The sequence below is a fragment of the Crinia signifera genome, chromosome 5, assembly GCF_055691185.1.
Source record: "Crinia signifera chromosome 5, ASM5569118v1, whole genome shotgun sequence".
Taxonomy (NCBI): Eukaryota; Metazoa; Chordata; class Amphibia; order Anura; family Myobatrachidae; genus Crinia; species Crinia signifera.
This window is the reverse complement of record NC_139221.1, coordinates 156137399-156156217: the sequence shown is the minus strand read 5'-3', so window position 1 is coordinate 156156217 and position 18819 is coordinate 156137399. Positions and strand designations below refer to the sequence as shown.

Sequence of the window (18819 nt, the reverse complement as noted above, 5' to 3'; positions counted from 1 at the left end):
ACCGGAGAACACTGGCCCTGACGGATCGCTCAGCACACAGCGCTGACACATTGCTGTGTGCTGAGCGATCTTACTGATGCTGAAACATTCTGAGTGGTCTAACATCGCTCAGAACACTTTTGCATCTCCCTGTATGTAAGCCCCTTAACTGAGCTACAGCAGTCCATTCATATCTGTTTCTCATTACTGTGCTGTTGGGTGGAGAATGTGCTGGCATGTAAAAGAAATCAGAAGTTGAACTTTGGTTATAATTATCTTGAGGTTATATTTTATGTGTTGTAGATTTAACTTAAATCAGCAGCAATCTAAAATTAAAAAATATAAATATATTTATATTAGCTATTACTAAGTTGTAATAAATGTTATTTTAGTTTGTTTGGTTTGCATTTTACTCTCAATTCTGGTTAACTTTGTTGATGTGGTTCAAATTTCCAAGATTCTCTTTATGAAATGACACTGAATAATTGGAACCATATGTACATTTTTAGCCAAAGTTCAAAGCCAGTATTAGTTGTTTTCACCAATTTTAGGTTTAAAATTGCCATATGATGTTTATATCAAATTTGCTTTATTTAATCATAACATATCTAATAGAAGTAGTAAACTAGTAAAAATATTTATTATTTTATAACTTTAGTATTTGCATTGCTTTAATATTAGGATGTATCTTTTTTTTTTACTTTTTGGAGTGCTTTATTTTCATTTATTTTTTTCATTTTTGTTTAACAGAAGTACATTACTTTTAACAATGAGCGACAATTTGCCATTAACACAACTCTACTGGACCTTCATTCCACCATGCATGAAAACTCTCATACTAATGTCCAAACCATTGGTTTATCAAAATTTTACCTTCCACAATTATTAGACAATAATAACAACAGAGGAAAAAACACAAGTATAACATGTTACATTAGCATAATTAAGTATTTCAAGAAAAAGCCTTCTTTTTTGGCCACAATGCCCTCAGAAGTAAGTATGTTTTGTGTTTCTATTAATATCTGTAAATTTACTATATACTTAAATATTACATTTGTTGAACTCTTCACCTATCTACAGTATACTATTAACTCACACAGAATTCTCAGGTCCATACATATTTGTGTCAGCTTTTGCAAAAATGACAACATTGTGTATTATTGTACAATATCTACAAATTGTTCCTGAAAGGAAATGTCTACACTGTATCTCTACATAGTCAAGCATTATCAGCCAGATTTACAGTTGCATTCTACATGCTGATAATATTTGATGTGACATAGCTTGGATCAAGCACTTCTAAGGTAACACCATCTTTAAATGACATTATTAGATTAGATTATTAGATTAGGCATTAGGGGCAGATTTATTAATCCTGGTGAAGTGATAAAGTGGCCTGTAATAACGCACCAGCCAATCATCTCTGTCATTTTTAAAACCCAGTCATATTTTAACCAATAGGAGCTAATTGGCTGCTGTGTTATCACCAGCCACTTTATCACTTCACCCATCTTAATAAATCTGCCCCCTAATCCATTTCCCATCATTCTGCTCTGCTCTTCCTGACATCGGACAGTCAGATACCAGAGCCGGCTTCTATGAGCAATCTTTGTCTGATAGGAATGTCATTAAAGTTAAACAAAACCAGGCTGCAAGTGAAAATCCTGACTGGCACCTCAGCTAACCACACAGATCAGCTAATTGGGTTATAACAGAAGCCCACCAATCAGAGATCCATGGGTGCAGTTTAGTTTATTTTAATTTATTTTTTATTATAAAAATCTAGGGAATGTGTTCTCTTTTGTGAAAGTCTGATGTATACACATTGCTGGGACAGAGCAAGCTCTGCCCTGCCACCTCATTGGGTACTTGTGTATTATAGCGGCGCCCCCGATGTACATCGTACGATGAACGTATCGCATTGCATGCCATGTACCCGATGCCATGCGATGCGTCGCGATTTTGACCCCCTATACGATGAAAAATCGTATAAGCACCCTAAAGGGTGCTTTTGAGCACCCTAATGGGTGCTTACAATGTTAAATGCACCCCCACGCCACCCCCCCACTATAAACGTGAACCTGAAGCGTGGCGAGCGTAGCGAGCCCGCGAGGGGCGGCGGTACGCGTCCTACGACCTTTTCATACCCCCACTATCCACGTCGGCGTGGAGTTGAGAACAGAATAGTGTGGCGAGCGCAGCGAGCCACCGAGCCCGAAGCGTGGCGAGCGCAGCGAGCCCCGCGAGGGGACGCGGATACCTTCACAGGTAAACGCGTCCCTTCGCGGGCTTCACAGGTATCCGCGTCCCCTCGCGGGGCTTGCTGCGCTTCAGGTTCACGTTTATAGTGGGGGGGTGGCGTGGGGGTGCATTTAACATTGTAAGCACCCATTAGGGTGCTTAACATTGTATAAGCACCCATTAGGGTGCTTATACAATGTTTAATCGCATCGTATGGCATTGTATGCCATGTACAATGGCATACAATTTGAAAATTGTATGCCATCGTACACTATCGAACGATATCGCGTCGCATCGCATACCATCGTATGCGTTATGGTATGCGATGCGATGGGCGCCGCCAAAATACACAAGTACCCCTCATTGTTAATGCAATTCAATATTAATGCATATTATAAAATTATAATCTCATTTAAATTATGAAAAATATGCCCCCCCCCCCCATCTCTTGCAAGGACAATGTTTTTTGTTAGTAGTCACTTGTTTTGCTGCAATACATGGAGGAGAAGAAGCTCATAGGCTGAAGCTATACATGTATTTATTATAATCTACCACTAACTGTAATGAATTCTAGAATATCATATTTCTAGAAACAATCTTCACTGATATGTCTTGTCAATGTATACTTTTTCTCTATATAGCAAGTTGCTTTACTCAGTTTCTTATCTTTAATTTGCATAACTTTTAATGTAAGTTATTTGCTGACCTATTTTATATTTTATTAGCTGAATGGCTACTTTACAAGTCTCAGTCTCTACGACTGTTTTACTGGAAGGAAACTCAGCACTCGAGACATTTTAACACCATTCAAAATGGAGTTTGAAAACAACAGAAATCAGGTGAATCAGTAATTTGTGAGTTGATTTGCTGGCAAATGATTGGGTAATTAAATGTTTGCATTATTGATTTAAATACACGTGTAACTTATATACTGTACTTGTGTGCACTATAGATATAGAAAAACTCAATAATGACTACAGCAGCATAATGTGGAAACATCTAATTTAATCAAAGTACTTTTGTTTTACATATTGTTTTGCAGGATGAAAATGTAAATAAAACAACATTTGTGCTGTTTCGTGACAAAATTAATTTCCACCAATTCAATACAACGGTTACAAACAAACAGTCAGCACTGCAAATAACAATTAGGTTTTTTAAGCCCAAATCCAGAACATTTCCTGTCTTGGTTTTGATAAGGTACAGTATGTAAAACATTTCTTGTACTATTGTAATTTGTATAGTTGTGCAATGTTAGTTAGAACATTGTAACATACAGTACATGGTGTAATTATATCATTTTAGTTTTGAACATTTCTTTATAAAGTTTTTAAAATAAGTTTCAAAACAATAACACAATTAAAATACTCATCATTTAACTGAATATAATTAAAGTTAAACAAAAATCAAATGGGCAGTAAAATCTGTGCTATGTCTAGTTTTCCATCTGTTACCTTTAAGTTCATGTGTAGTCACAGCTGACATTGAGCTCCATCAGGGTATAAATACCCTACATACTGTAGTTCGGTGTTAGAGGAAAGGAGATCACAGGCCCAATGTAATAGGGTGTGAGAATCAGTAAGTGAGAGCGGTAATCATTTATACTGATTTTTCCATGTAATTAATCACCGCTTTACAAAAAATGGGAGTAGAGGGGGGGGGGGGGGGGGGGGGGGGGGGACTGGACTGCACACCATATTTTTAAACATAATGAAACGTGCTACCAAGTTAAGGCTTCTAGTACCTTACAGGAAAAAAAGAACAATAATGATGCACACTGTAGGTGCTAAAAACACTGATAGTAAAAATAATTTTGATAAACTCTTACAATTAACATGGAGTATAATTGAAGTACTTAGCAAATATGTGGGCCCATCCACCACGTCCAGTTGAACTTCATTAGATGGGTCCCTAACATTTCTAATACTAACACATTCTATAAATTTATCTAGGTCTTACCTTCAAATAGAGCCCATATTAACATGTAGTCAGCAATGTAGGAACCTGTGCTAATTAAAACAACTGAGGGTAGATGGGAGGGGTGCCAGTGCCAAAATGAAGGAGCCCTACCTTCAAGTGTACAATATATACACAATTATTGGGGAAAGAGGGTTGGGGGGGGGGGGGGGGGCTGGACAGCACTCCATATACTCTCCCACAATCTCTCACTTTCTCATTTTCACACTCATTTTACATTTGGCCCCACATTTCATATTTCTTACGTTATGTCCTGGGAAGGGCCTCCTGTATTCTGTGCTTCAGGGGTAGATGTATAAAACAGTGATAAGGGAGGAGAAGTGGGCCAGAGGAGAAGTGGCCCAGGGCAACCAATCATCTGCTCTGTATAATTTTATATTATGCAAATGATAGATGTTACTTCAGTGCTGATTGGTTGCCATGGGCCACTTTACAGAGAATGGGGCAGATGTATTAAGCCTTAACAAGAGATAAATGCAAGGGTGATAAAGAGAGATAAACTTCCAGCCAATCAGCTCCTTACTGGCTTTTTTTCAAACACAGCCTGTAACATGGCAGTTAGGATGCGATTGGCTGGATGTTTATCTCTCTTTCAGTGGTGTAGCTTGGTTTGGGGCGCCCCCCCCCGCCGTTAATGGGGGGGCGCCTCCCCCCCCTCCCCACTGGCCTCCCCCCGACCGCCGGTGCCCCCCCGTCGCCGCAGACTTACCGGTCTGCGCGTCCCGGCTCCCCTCCTGGCTTCAATTAATAATTCTATGCAGACGGACCACGATAAAGTGGCCGCCCCCATAACGCAGACAGTTTCAGAGAACTGTCTGCTTTATAGGGCGGCCATTTTATTGTGGTCCACTGCACCCGATCATTACATATGCACGATCAGGTGCAGTGAATACCCGGCCCCCTGTTGGCTTTCCCGGGTAGCAGCCGGATTGGATACCCGGCCCCCTGTTGGCTTTCCCGGGTATCAGCTGGATTGGCTGATACTCGCCGCGAGGGGCGGCGAGTATCAGCCACATTGAATACTATCTAAAGTGCCGTGGCGGAGAATCTCCAAACATGGAGAATCTCAGCAAAAACACGGCGAGTGCATGGCGAGCGAAAAAAAACGCTCGTTATGCACGGAGAATATTTTCATTGAATACTGCCCATGACATGTTCAAGAGAGAATGTCTTTCAATAAAAAAATAATGGAAAGATAAAGCTACAGCATAAATCTATAGGTTTTCTGTATATCTCCAGGAGAATTCTTATTTCTGATAACATAACAGCTACTCTACCAGATTAGCAGGTCAGCAAGACATTGAGCCTCTGTTGTGATGGACATAAACCTCGTACAAAGTTTTATACGATTTCACTGATTAATATCTTTGTTATCCTAAAACATGGAAGGGTTTGTGATAACTGTGTTTACAGCAGTGTAATATCCATAAAATATCCTATCATTGTCCCCCAGTGTAAGAGAATAGCTGGATTGTGGTCAGGAGTTGATCTTGATTAATTGGTTAGTTTGTTACTTATGATCTGTTTCAGCTATAAAATAATTGGGCATACTGTATAGAGGGGAGGAGCTAGAATACAAACTTGTTACAAGTTTACATTCAGTTTTTGCTACAACACCAGCGCCCTCTATACCCCACATTTCTAATGGTAAGCATTAAAAAAAAAAAAAAAAAATTTTCTTCTCAGATTTCAAGCTAAATTTAAAATACTAATAAATATTAGAAATGTAAGAAAAATCTGACATATTTGTTTTATTTTTAACAGGCACTCTAAAAAACCTTCTCCATCTATCTTTAACATAAAGCAAATACATTCTTGGGAAGAAGATTCTGCTGTTATATTTATTCCTGCAGATTCCATTAGAGGTTTGTTACATTTACTTTTGTACTGCAAAGGCTGCTGTGAAAATATTAGGTAATTTACACTCTAATTGCGTTCACAACCAAATAATTTTTTTGGGAAAAAACTGCATGCATTGCTAGACTAGCATATACTGTACATATTGTATTATGCCCCTTTCCCACTGCAGCCTTAAAACGGTATTTTGCCGATTTTTGAGGGCAAAATACCGTTTAAGGCTGCAGTGGGAAAGCGCCAGAGTTGAAATAACGTTTAAAGTTAAACGGTATTTCAACCCGTTTTCAGAGCAGGGTTTTGCACGGTAATCTACCGTTTAAGATGCAATGGGAATGCATCTTTAAACGGTAGAGATGATTGCTGATTTTTTTCAGCAATCATCTCCGTGTGTGTACGCTGCCGGGCTGAAAGATTAACCACTTTCAGCCCGGCGGTACGCCCCGCTGCCCCCCGCCCCCGTCCTGTTATACCCCTTTTACACCTTTTACACGGGTCCCGTGTAAATGGCGGTCCACAGCGTGCAGCGCTGGGCAAGATGTGCCCAGGTGCTGCGGGAGGAGGGGGGTCCCTGCTGCTGCTGAGGGGAGAGGGGGTACCTGTCAGCCTGACACAGCGCTGCCGCTGCTGTATCTCCCCCCCGGCGGCCGCTGCCGCTGCTGTATCTCCCCCCCCGGCGGCCGCTGCCGCTGCTGTATCTCCCCCCCGGCGGCCGGTCCTTGCGGCGGATGTACAGTCAGTGTCGGCGGTCCCTCTGGTGCAGGGGAAATAGTACTTATTTCCCCTGCGCCAGAGGGACCGCCGACACTGACTGTACATACGCCGCAAGGACCGGCCGCCGGGGGGGAGATACAGCAGCGGCAGCGCCGTGTCAGGCTGACAGGTACCCCCTCTCCCCTCAGCAGCAGCAGGGACCCCCCTCCTCCCGCAGCACATGGGGACAGCTTCCCCCCTCTACCCCCACAGCACCCGGGGACAGCTTCCCCCCTCTACCCCCTCCAAGCTGCCTGTCTATCCTTGTTGATAGATATATATCTATCTATATATATATAGATCTATATAGATATATATATATATATATAGATCTATATATATATATATATATATATATATATATAGACATAGATCTATAGATCTATATATATATATATATATATATCTATAATCTATATATATATATATATATATAGATCTATATATACCTGTATATATATATATATATATATATATCAACAAGGAAAGACAGGCCTGACCCATTGTCACAGGCACTAAACGTTTTGAAGAGCTAAAACGTTTTACCTGCAATGGGAATGGTACTTAAATGGCATTTGAAACTGTAATCTGCTGCAGTGGGAATGCTAAATACCATTTAAGATTACCTGTAAACTAAAACGGGTCTGCAGTGGGAAAGCAGCATTAATTTCATTCAAGATGCCTAAAACTGTCCCAAATAGGAAAAAAAATAATATTTAATTGCCGTAGGCATTTTGGAAAAGGTACAAAGGGATAGGGAAAGCAGACACTGATATTTTCTGTGGAGGAGAAACGTCCCCCTCAGCAGCAGCTGGTTATTTCTCCTCCTTCAAAATCTGCCTTTTAAGACCCCCATCCACTTGTGCAATATGGCCATTTGTTATGTGATTCCAATATATTGCTTGAAAAGTGTCATATCGCAGGTGCTTTTCCTGCAAATGCAATGCGAGGTGCATTCCCATGCGCCTTGCATCTCAAGTGCAGATCTGACAGACTGCCATGAATGTTTGTCGTAGCACATGAGACCTCGTCCAAGAGGATGGACGAGGATGAGGGCCTTTAGTATTTTTTATTCCTGAAGGGGTGTGGTTTCTCCCCTCAGAATTAGGACATACCTCTTGTCTCTCCCAGGCCCAGTTTGTCTCTGTGGCCCTGACTTTGGGTACATTGTATTTGTCATGAAAGAATGAGACTTGTCACTCATAATGGTAGACACAAATGTGTGGTTTGGTGTGTAGAGTGATCAATGTATTTGTCTTTTAATGTGAAAAAAATATACAATCAGGATGATATCTCTTTGTGCACATTTAGACACAGGATCTAGTTACCTGGCCTTGATGGATGCAGACTTCAAAAGGCACCCCAAAAATAAATATATATCCAAAGTAATAAATTATACAGTTTATGTGCAGTGGACACAGTGTTTATATTGGCAGAACAGGCAATGGGATATAGAAGACTGTTCTCCTCAGAAAGGAACCACAGCAGCAATGCTCACTTGCAGGTAAAGTGCTTCCCAAGCAACCAATGCAATCAATATATGTCTTTCATGTGTGTGTGTGTGTGTGTGTGTATGGACAAAGCTATCTATTGACTAAAGCTCAAGCTTATTAGTAGGTGCAATATCTAACTGTTCCGCATCAATATACAGTATACAGTATACACCATCCTATATTGTAATAAATGTATGGTTTATTTATTCTTGAATAGCTCTATATTCACCCTCCCTTAACCGGAGCCCTCTGCCTCAGTCACACCTGAAATACTGCAAATACTGAAATACTGTGTTATGTTGCAGAGGATAGTGTAACTGTGCAAACCAATCAGAAGCTACAGACACAGCTACATATTATTTATTTATTAACAGTTTCTTATATAGCGGACACATATTCCGCAGCGCTTTACAGAGAATATTTGAACATTCACATCAGTCCCTGCCCCAGTGGAGCTTACAATCTATATTCCCTACCACATGTACATGCGCACACAGACATTCTAGGGTTCATTTTTTGTTGGAAGCCAATTAACCTACCTGTATATTTTTGGATTGTGGGAGGAAACCGGAGGAAAACCGGAGTACCCGGAGGAAACCCACGCAAGCACGGGGAGAATATACAAACTCCGCACAGTTGGGCCATGGTGGGGATCGAACCATGACCTCAGCGCTGTGAGGCAGTAGTGCTAACCACTACACCGTCCGTGCTGCCCGTATATTAGTACTTTCTCTCACATCCAGACCAATAGCTATTTTCATATAATATATCCTACATTAGCAAGTCTTTTATAAAGCCTTTATTGTACTAATATTATTTATTTATTTCTATGGCAGCACAAGGGTTCCGCAGCCTCTAACAAAGCACATAAACAAATGAGCAAGACAAAATGAAAACAATGATTTAGAGTACAAGACATTGTAGGACAAGTACATGCAATATAAGGAACAGTGGACAGAACATTTTAATAGTAATCGGGGTGTCAGAAATCAAAGTCTGGGTGCTGTTGTAAAAAGGCAATTAACCCCTTCCCGACATTTGACGTACATGTACGTCATGACTTCTAACTGTCACTGCGTCTAGAGACGCAGTGACAGTTAGGTGATGTCTGCTGTCCCTGACAGCAGACATCCCCCCTCGCCGCCCAGGGGGGGCAGGGTGCCCCCCCCGGTCGGCGATCGCTGTGATTGGCTGTTCAAATCTGAACAGCCATTCACAGCGTTTCCTGTGTTACCGGCGGCTAAGCCGCTCGGTAACACAGGGATCGGTGGTGATCGGTGCTGTCAAGTACAGCACCGATCACCACCGATGTGCAGCCCCCCCTCGAACCCGCCGGGCACTCACCCGGCAGCAGCAGCAGCTCCCCCGGCTCCCCCGGAGCGTCTGGAGCGCACGCAGCGCTGCCCTCCTCCCCCCTCCCCCCCGCAGCAGCAGCAGCAGCATCAAGCTGCAGAAAAAGTTAAAAATTAAATATATGCACTGAAAAAATATATTTATATATATATATATATATATATATATATATATATATATATATATATATATATATACATATATATATAATATATACACACATATATATATATATATATATATGTGTGTGTGTGTGTGTGTGTGTATACCGCACCGATTACCACCGATCGCCAGCCCCCCCCCCCCCCTCCCACCCGGCAGCCCCCCTCCCTCCCACCCACCCGGCTGCCGCAGCGCCAGCACCCCTCCCACCCCCCCGCCAGCCGCAGCGCCAGCCCCCCTCCCAAAGCTGGTGACTAAAATGGGGTCACTTGTGGGGGGGTTCCACTGTATTGGTGCTTCGGGGGTCTTGCTAATGCGACATAGCACCCACCATTCATTCCACCACCAAAAATCACTCCTTCCCTTCTGAGTCCTGCCATGCACCCAACTGGTATTTTTTGGTCACACGTGAGGCATTGCCGTACTCGGGAGAAATTGGGGCACAGATTTTGGGGTGCTTTGTCTCCTTCATTCCTTGTGAAAATAAAAAATTTTGAGCCAGAACTGCATTTTTCTGTAAAAAATTACATTTTTTTACACAAAAATGCAGATCTGGCTCAAAATTTTTCATTTTCACAAGGAATGAAGGAGACAAAGCACCCCAAAATCTGTGCCCCAATTTCTCCCGAGTACGGCAATGCCTCATGTGTGACCAAAAAATACCAGTTGGGTGCATGGCAGGACTCAGAAGGGAAGGAGTGATTTTTGGATTTTGCAGCACAGATTCTGGTTGAATGACCCCCGAAACACCCATACAGTGGAACCCCCCCACAAGTGACCCCATTTTGCAAACTACACCCTTCAGGGAATTCATCAAGGGGTATAGTGTACATTTCAAACCCCCCGGGGTTTCACCAATTTTGATACAACTGAGCTGTGAAAATGAAAAATTATTTTTTTTCATTTTCACTGCCCAGTTGTACCACAATTGGTGAAACCCCTGGGGGTTTGAAATGTACACTATACCCCTAGATGAATTCCCTGAAGGGTGTAGTTTGCAAAATGGGGTCACTTGTGGGGGGGTACCTAACTTTTAGCATCTTATGGTGCCTAGAAACCTACATTGTGCCTAAAAAATAATCTCATAAAAAGGAGGCTCCAAAATCAAGTAGGTGCTCCTTCTATTATGAAGCCTGTGGTTTGGTCACCGTGCACACTAGGGCCACATATAGGATATTTATGAAAACCAAAGAATTGGGGGAATCAATTTTTAGTCACATTTCTCTAGTAAAATCTACTGTGTTCCTTAGAAAAATGTATTAAAATTGCAAATCTGCAAAAAAAATGAAATTTTGAAATTTCACCTACACTTTCTTTTAATTCCTGTGAAACACCTAAAGGGTTAACAAACTTCCAAAATGCTGTTTTGAATACTGTGAGGGGTGCAGTTTTTGAAATGGCATCATTTATGGGGGTGTCTCACATACAAGTCACTCAAAGTCACATCATAACTGACCTGGTCCCTAAAAAAATCAGAGTTTAAAATTTTCTTGAAAATTTGAGAATTTGCTATTCATATTTGAAGCCTCATAGTGTCCAAAAAAATGAAAAGGAGGTTGAAATAATGATTGCAACATAAAGTAGACATATGGTCTTTGTTAGTTATTAACTATTTTGAGTGGTATGTTTATTTGTCTCACAAGCAGAAAATGTGACATTTTGCAAATTGCAAAATTTTCCATTTTTTCACGACATTTTGGTATTTTTCACAAAAAAACACAGACTGTATCGACCCAAATTTACCACTAACTTGAAGTACAATGTGTCACGAGAAAACAATCTCAAAATCACTGGGATAAGTAAAAGCAAAAAAAAGTTATCCCCACTTAAGTGAAACATGTCAGATTTGAAAAAAAATGGCTCTGTCAGGAACGCAAAAACTGGCTCTGTCAGGAAGGGGTTAATACTACTTTGGAGTCTGTGTATATGTGAGTGTTTCAGTGTGTACATGTGAGCGTGTGTACATTTTCTATGTTGTTTAAGACTATTCATATTTCTATATGATGCATGCATGAGGATTAGCATGTTACAATGTTATTTGACAGGACTGACATAATGTTTTGGTTTGTAGCTGTACACGTCTAGGGCTATACACCACTGCGAGCCAACAAGTGCCTTCCTACTTTAGCATAGAAGATGTATCACAATTTTTAAGGTAATGTTCATTTTTCTGCTTTATTCTTTTATATAACAGACAATAAAATACTATTAAAGCCAGCCTTTCTAGTGACCCGGGGGCTTTTTCTTCCAAGAATTAGCTTGTTGTGCAACATTCTATTGAGTATGAATAACATATACAGCTTATACTGTAAGTACAGAAATATATACATACATACTGTACATACAGTGGTCAAAGTGGGAATTTTGAAGTGGGGGTATGGGAAAATGAAAAGAGATATACATTTCATAGAGTACTGTTGTGCACACCGAAGGCATTAAGCTCCGCCCCTAAATACCCACAAATCATGGTACTCTTGCAGCTGTAGCCACAGGATAATGACCATGCCGCCCCCCATGCCATGTGGGCAAAGCACTACTCTATACAGATTCAGACACATTCGCACACAGATATTTGACACAACTGCAACATAGTGTTCATATACAAATATTGTATAAATAATTGCTAATAAATTGCTAATGAATTTATGCATTGAATGAGCCACCAAGCTTGCAGGGGGCTTCTTTGTGCTTGCCCCACTGTCAGAGAACTGGCAATTACAAGATTTAGTTTCACTAAAAAGCTAATTTATATAACATGTTTTCCCCCCTTCTGTGAACTGTGATAGGGGCCAGAGTTTAGAGGTGGGGCACCTGAAAAATGTCAGTAAGTGTTCAGATGCTTCTAAAGCCCCCTGCACATTAGCCGATCCCCACTTATGCCGATATTGGCGGTGGCGGCGGGAACACATCAAGGGTACATACACACATGACGATGTTGGCTTGGAAGAAATCGGTGGCAGGGGAAGCAGCGGCTATGCTGCAGCATGCCCATCATTATTGAGGATCCCCTCATCTGGAAATGCAAGATGAGGGAAGGGGGGGGGGGGGTCGATAACGACGTGTTGGAGCGCACATCATGAACACTATTGAGTGTACACAATAGGCAATATTGTTCACAATATCGCTCAGAAAGCCTTTTCGGAGAGATATTATTCACAATATTGCCTAGTGTGTATGGAGCTTAAGAAGTGAGAATAAAGCACGTTGTTCTCTATAAGTTTAATGAAATATGGGAGCAGTGCATAAAGTGAAGCAAGAGGAGATAGGAAGGTGACATCTAGGCTTAGAATGCACCTGTAGTTAGTTAGGGATTGTTATGAAAATGGAAAGTGTTTTTTGCCCATTTATTTTTTGCTGAAAAATATTTGTTCACTATTGCCGCACAATTGTTTTTTTTTTTTATGAATACCGTCCACTACACCATCCATGTCAGTATATTCTGATTGTTATATGTAATTATATGTAATCTAATACTTAGTACTCATATTGTGGAAAATTGCATTTCTATTTTTTCCAGTACCACTACAAACCCAGTTCCATGTGTTATTATTGCACTTTGCATTTTCCAATACATTTTATTGGTGATTTTTGGTAAAACTAAAGACAAACATGAAGACCAAAAGGATGGCTTAGTCTTTCTTCAGGACAATTCTCCAAATGACCAGCAAAAATACGCTATTATGGTTGACATAGGCTTCCGATCTAGACCACAGTCAACTGCTAAGGTACTGTTATATAACTTATTAAGGTACTTCTTTACTTTCACGGCGCCACTAGATAGGACAGATAGGACAGATAGGACAGATAGGATACTAGATAGGATACGATTTGTATGCGATTTGACATAAGATATCGCATAAGATATAGGATAAGATTTACTATCCATTTCATTACCCCACTATCCACTAGGGCGTGGAGTGAGAATAGAATAGTGTGGCGAGCGCAGCGAGCCACCGAGCCCGAAGCGTGGCGAGCGCAGCGAGCCCCGCGAGGGGACACGGAATGTATTTTATGGAATTGCATGCAAATGGCATGCGATATTGGGGACTTGCTTTCAAACAACATCCGTGTCCCCTCGCGGGGCTCGCTGCGCTCGCCACGCTTCGGGCTCGGTGGCTCGCTGCGCTCGCCACACTATTCTATTCTCACTCCACGCCCTAGTGGATAGTGGGGTAATGAAATGGATAGTAAATCTTATCCTATATCTTATGCGATATCTTATGTCAAATCGCATACAAATCGTATCCTATCTAGTATCCTATCTGTCCTATCCTATATCTTATGCGATATCTTATGTCAAATCGCATACAAATCGTATCCTATCTAGTATCCTATCTGTCCTATCTAGAGTGGCGCCGTGAAAGTAAAGAAGTACCCTTATTAATTACCAATATGGTAATCAAATGAAAGGTAAGTTCTACCATGAAATATTGAAATATCAGGTTGGGTGAATTGCAGAGCAATGCCTACAAGTTCCACATTTCCAGGTTTGTTCATGAAGCAGTAAAAAGAGTAAATAACTAAGCCAGTGGAGGATTTACCCATAGCGACCATTCACCTGCTATGTATCATTTTATAGCACACATTTAGGATGGAATGCTCCAAGTCTTTGCGGTACATCCTGCCACACATCATAGTGATAGTAATGTAAGTACATATGCGATTAGTACCACAAAGGACATCTCTTCTGAATCGAGCTGCCCTTGGCAATGCCGGCACTTTTTGTTTTCAACCCCTAAAGTCCCTCTGCGAATGTGCAGAGGTGCACAGTGGCTGCAATGGGTGGGAAGAGATCCGATCAGACCCATCTAGAGCACAATGTGTAACACCTGGCACTGTCAGGCTTAGTACATATGGGAAATACGGCAAAAGCTCAAAAATAGGATCAGGGCACAGTGGTGAACAACCCTGCCCTGTCCTCCACATTGGCTACTTGCATCTAATCTCCAGGCTAATTCTAGAAATTACAGTTTTAATGTAGGCAACATACGTGAGCTGAGTGCTCCTTATTTAATTAGTCACCCAAATACTTGCCTCCTAACTAACAGCTGTACTCTGGGGATGCTCTCCTTTGTGCTGCACATCCTGGGGGATGAGCTGATGGATGTTAAGACATCATGAAGTCTTGCTCATTCCCCAGTAAACTCTATAGACAGAGCAGCAGAGGGTTGCTGGTACTGATGGGTACCCACCTGCCTATAATCCAATATGACAGGTGTTTTGGTAAAACATCAACATGTGCTAACACTAGTGGGGCAGTGGCCATGCCACCCACAGAGCACTGCACTCTGGGTGGAGGAACCAATAGTGATCCTTCAGCACTCAGTAGAGAAAAAAAATCCCTAATGGGGGAACCTCAAGGGATCGGGATCACCCTTACCTCTGGGCATTAATAGGTACAGGAAGGAGTTCAATACTTACCAATACTTGCTAAAGATCAGCAGCTCTTGTGTAGACATACTGGGGGAAATTTACCAATATGAAAAACCTAGTTTTTCGTATTGGTATTTTCCCTACGACTGCATACGACTGTTTAAGTCGTATGCAAAGTCGTGTTCCGGAGAATCAGTTACAAAGCAGTCATATACGACTGCTTTGTAACCCTCCGATGGTGTAATGATTCGTATTAGCGGCCGTATATACGGCCGCTAATACGAATTATTTCTAGCAGTCTGCACGGATCAGTCAGATCCGTGCAGGCTGCATGGTGTAAAAAAAATTAGAAAAAATAAATAAATAAAAAAAAAAACGGCGTGGGGTCCCCCCCACAGCCGAAACCAGCACCAGGCTAAAGGAGCCGGGGCCGGTAATTAAAAATCAGGGAACCCGACAAATAGGGGTTCCCCGATTTTTAACAACCAGCCCCAGGCTCCAGGTCCGGGGCTGGTTCCCAAAATACGGGGGACAAAATGAGTAGGGGTCCCCCGTATTTTAAGAACCAGCCCCAGGCACAACCAGCCGGCAGGGTAATGTCACAGCCGGGGGACACTTATAATATAAGGTCCCGCGGCCAAAACATTCTCCCTACCGACCAGTCAGCCTGGCCAGGGGCCCTGGGGGAGTGGGGACCCCCCCAATGAAGGGGTCCCCCCCCTCCAGGACTTACCTGACCAGGCTGAAGCCTGGTGCTGTCCTCGATGCCCCTGGGCGGTGGGCATCGAGCTGATAAATGGTGTAAAAAAAAGATGAACCTATTGTTTTTTACTGTGGCACTACAAGTGCCAGCAAGCCTCCCCAGCAAGCTGGGACTTGGAGAACCACAAGTCCCAGCCTGCTGGGCATTAAAGGGCCCGCTGGCACTTGTAGTTCTACAGTTAAAAAAATAGTGCACAAAACACACTGACACACTTTTAAAATAAAACTTTATTACACACAAAGCCCACACATACTAATACTTACCTATCTTCTTCCCATAGGTCGCCCTGGTCCTGTGTCGGCGTCTTCTGGTCCTGTGTCGTCTTCTTCCTCCATGTCGACCGTCGCTGTCGCCGTCCGGATCCGACGAAATCCATTTGGGAAGCTGTGGAAGGAAACCATACTCACCTGTCCCAGCGCGACGTAGTCCAGGTAAGTGTCTTTGCAAAAAAACAAAACGAACACCCCGAAACCAGACCGGACTGACGGAGACGCACGGTGTTTACATCGTGCGGCTCCGCCTCCCGAATGCCGCTATTGGCCGCCTTGCGGCCTAGCGGCCAATCAGGAGCCGCTAGGCCGCAAGGCGGCCAATAGCGGCATTCGGGAGGCGGAGCCGCACGATGTAAACAAACACACGTGCGTCTCCGTCAGTCCGGTCTGGTTTCGGGGTGTTCGTTTTGTTTTTTTGCAAAGACCCTTACCTGGACTACGTCGCGCTGGGACAGGTGAGTATGGTTTCCTTCCACAGCTTCCCAAATGGATTTCGTCGGATCCGGACGGCGACAGCGACGGTCGACATGGAGGAAGAAGACGACACAGGACCAGAAGACGCCGACACAGGACCAGGGCGACCTATGGGAAGAAGATAGGTAAGTATTAGTATGTGTGGGCTTTGTGTGTAATAAAGTTTTATTTTAAAAGTGTGTCAGTGTGTTTTGTGCACTATTTTTTTAACTGTAGAACTACAAGTGCCAGCGGGCCCTTTAATGCCCAGCAGGCTGGGACTTGTGGTTCTCCAAGTCCCAGCTTGCTGGGGAGGCTTGCTGGCACTTGTAGTGCCACAGTAAAAAACAATAGTTTCATCTTTTTTTTACACCATTTATCAGCTCGATGCCCACCGTCCAGGGGCATCGAGGACAGCACCAGGCTTCAGCCTGGTCAGGTAAGTCCTGGAGGGGGGGGACCCCTTCATTGGGGGGGTCCCCACTCCCCCAGGGCCCCTGGCCAGGCTGACTGGTCGGTAGGGAGAATGTTTTGGCCGCGGGACCTTATATTATAAGTGTCCCCCGGCTGTGACATTACCCTGCCGGCTGGTTGTGCCTGGGGCTGGTTCTTAAAATACGGGGGACCCCTACTCATTTTGTCCCCCGTATTTTGGGAACCAGCCCCGGACCTGGAGCCTGGGGCTGGTTGTTAAAAATCGGGGAACCCCTATTTGTCGGGTTCCCTGATTTTTAATTACCGGCCCCGGCTCCTTTAGCCTGGTGCTGGTTTCGGCTGTGGGGGGGACCCCACGCCGGTTTTTTTTTTATTTATTTATTTTTCTATTTTTTTACACTGTAGCCTGCACGGATCTGACTGATCCGTGCAGGCTAAAACGCAAATAGAACAGGAAAATGGTGTTCTATTTTCCTGTCGTATTTGCGTGGGTGTTTCACACCACTAAGCAGCCGTATTGTCAGTACGGCTGCTTAGTAAATCAGAAACCACCATTCTTTTGAATGGTGATTTCTGTCGTATCCTATCGATGGTGTAGGGCATTCGTATTTGTAACTACAAATACGAATGTTCCATCTTTAGGACTACGAATTGTTGTATTTTTGGGATTGTAAATCCCGAAAATACAAATTCGTAAAAAAAAGGTGTATTTCTCCCTACGAATACACCTTTTTTCTACGAATCCATTTTGGTAAATTTCCCCCACTGGGTCAAATGTAATAGGCTGAGAGTTTCAGAAAGTGAGAGATTTTGGGAGAGTTTTCCCATTGGTTTTAAAGTGACAATCATTTACACTGCAAAACCAGGTTGATTTTGCCATGTAAATGATTGCTGCTTTAAAAAAATGGGAAAAACTCTTTCAAAATCTCTCACTTTCTGAAACTCCCACCGTCTTACATTTGGCCCCCTGTAGGAGACAAGGAGGAGAACACCTTATTAGTGGATGAATAAGCATTGAGACAACCTGTAACATTGCTATGCTTATATAGAGGGAAAAATGTCTCTTTATAAATAGATCAATAAAACTATTGAAGACATTGAAAATGCCTTTAAATAAGCACCTGTCATATTGGATATTAGGCAAGCGGGTACTCGGCTGTACCAGCAACCCCAAGCTGCTCTGTCTGTAAAGTTTACTGGAGAATGGGCAAGACTTCATGATGTCATCTCCCAGAATGCCCAGCACAGAGGAGACCATCCCCAGATGGAGGCAGGTCTCTGGGTTACTGTAATAAAGTAATGAGTTTCTCTAGCCTTCGCTCTGATAAGTAAGGCTATACTTACTTTTTAGATGCCCACTATCCGCCTAATTGGGGGCAGGCACTGACATCATGGAGCGTTCACAGGGGTACTCCCAGCATTTCCATGGGTGCGCCCTTTGTTTATGTAGGCACACACATAACACAATGGGCAGTCCCCTGCATCCGCCCCATGCCCACCCAGCCTGATGCAAACTAATATAACACTAATTAAAACAATGTTTTAAGTGTGAAACTTGCCAAATCTCTCGGGATTTGCTCATGCGCATATTTGGGCATGGGCATACCCTGACCTTCGGGACCAGGGTGAATTTGAACCTGAGCTATTAGGTCTGAATCGCCCCCATGGATACAACAGATGGGGCAGATGTAACATGTGCAGAGACAGATTT

General features: G+C 42.8%; 1 protein-coding gene across 1 annotated transcript in view; it reads left to right on the top strand.

The window, feature by feature from the left end:
• PKD1L1 (polycystin 1 like 1, transient receptor potential channel interacting) overlaps nt 1-18819 on the top strand; it is a 167611-nt gene that overhangs the window by 94116 nt on the left and 54676 nt on the right. Inside the window, exons 22-28 of the mRNA XM_083145173.1 lie at nt 730-972; nt 2946-3059; nt 3263-3420; nt 5962-6062; nt 8116-8308; nt 11884-11967; nt 13330-13537. Coding sequence (XP_083001299.1) covers nt 730-972; nt 2946-3059; nt 3263-3420; nt 5962-6062; nt 8116-8308; nt 11884-11967; nt 13330-13537 — 1101 coding nt within the window. The remainder of the gene's footprint in view (nt 1-729; nt 973-2945; nt 3060-3262; nt 3421-5961; nt 6063-8115; nt 8309-11883; nt 11968-13329; nt 13538-18819) is intronic.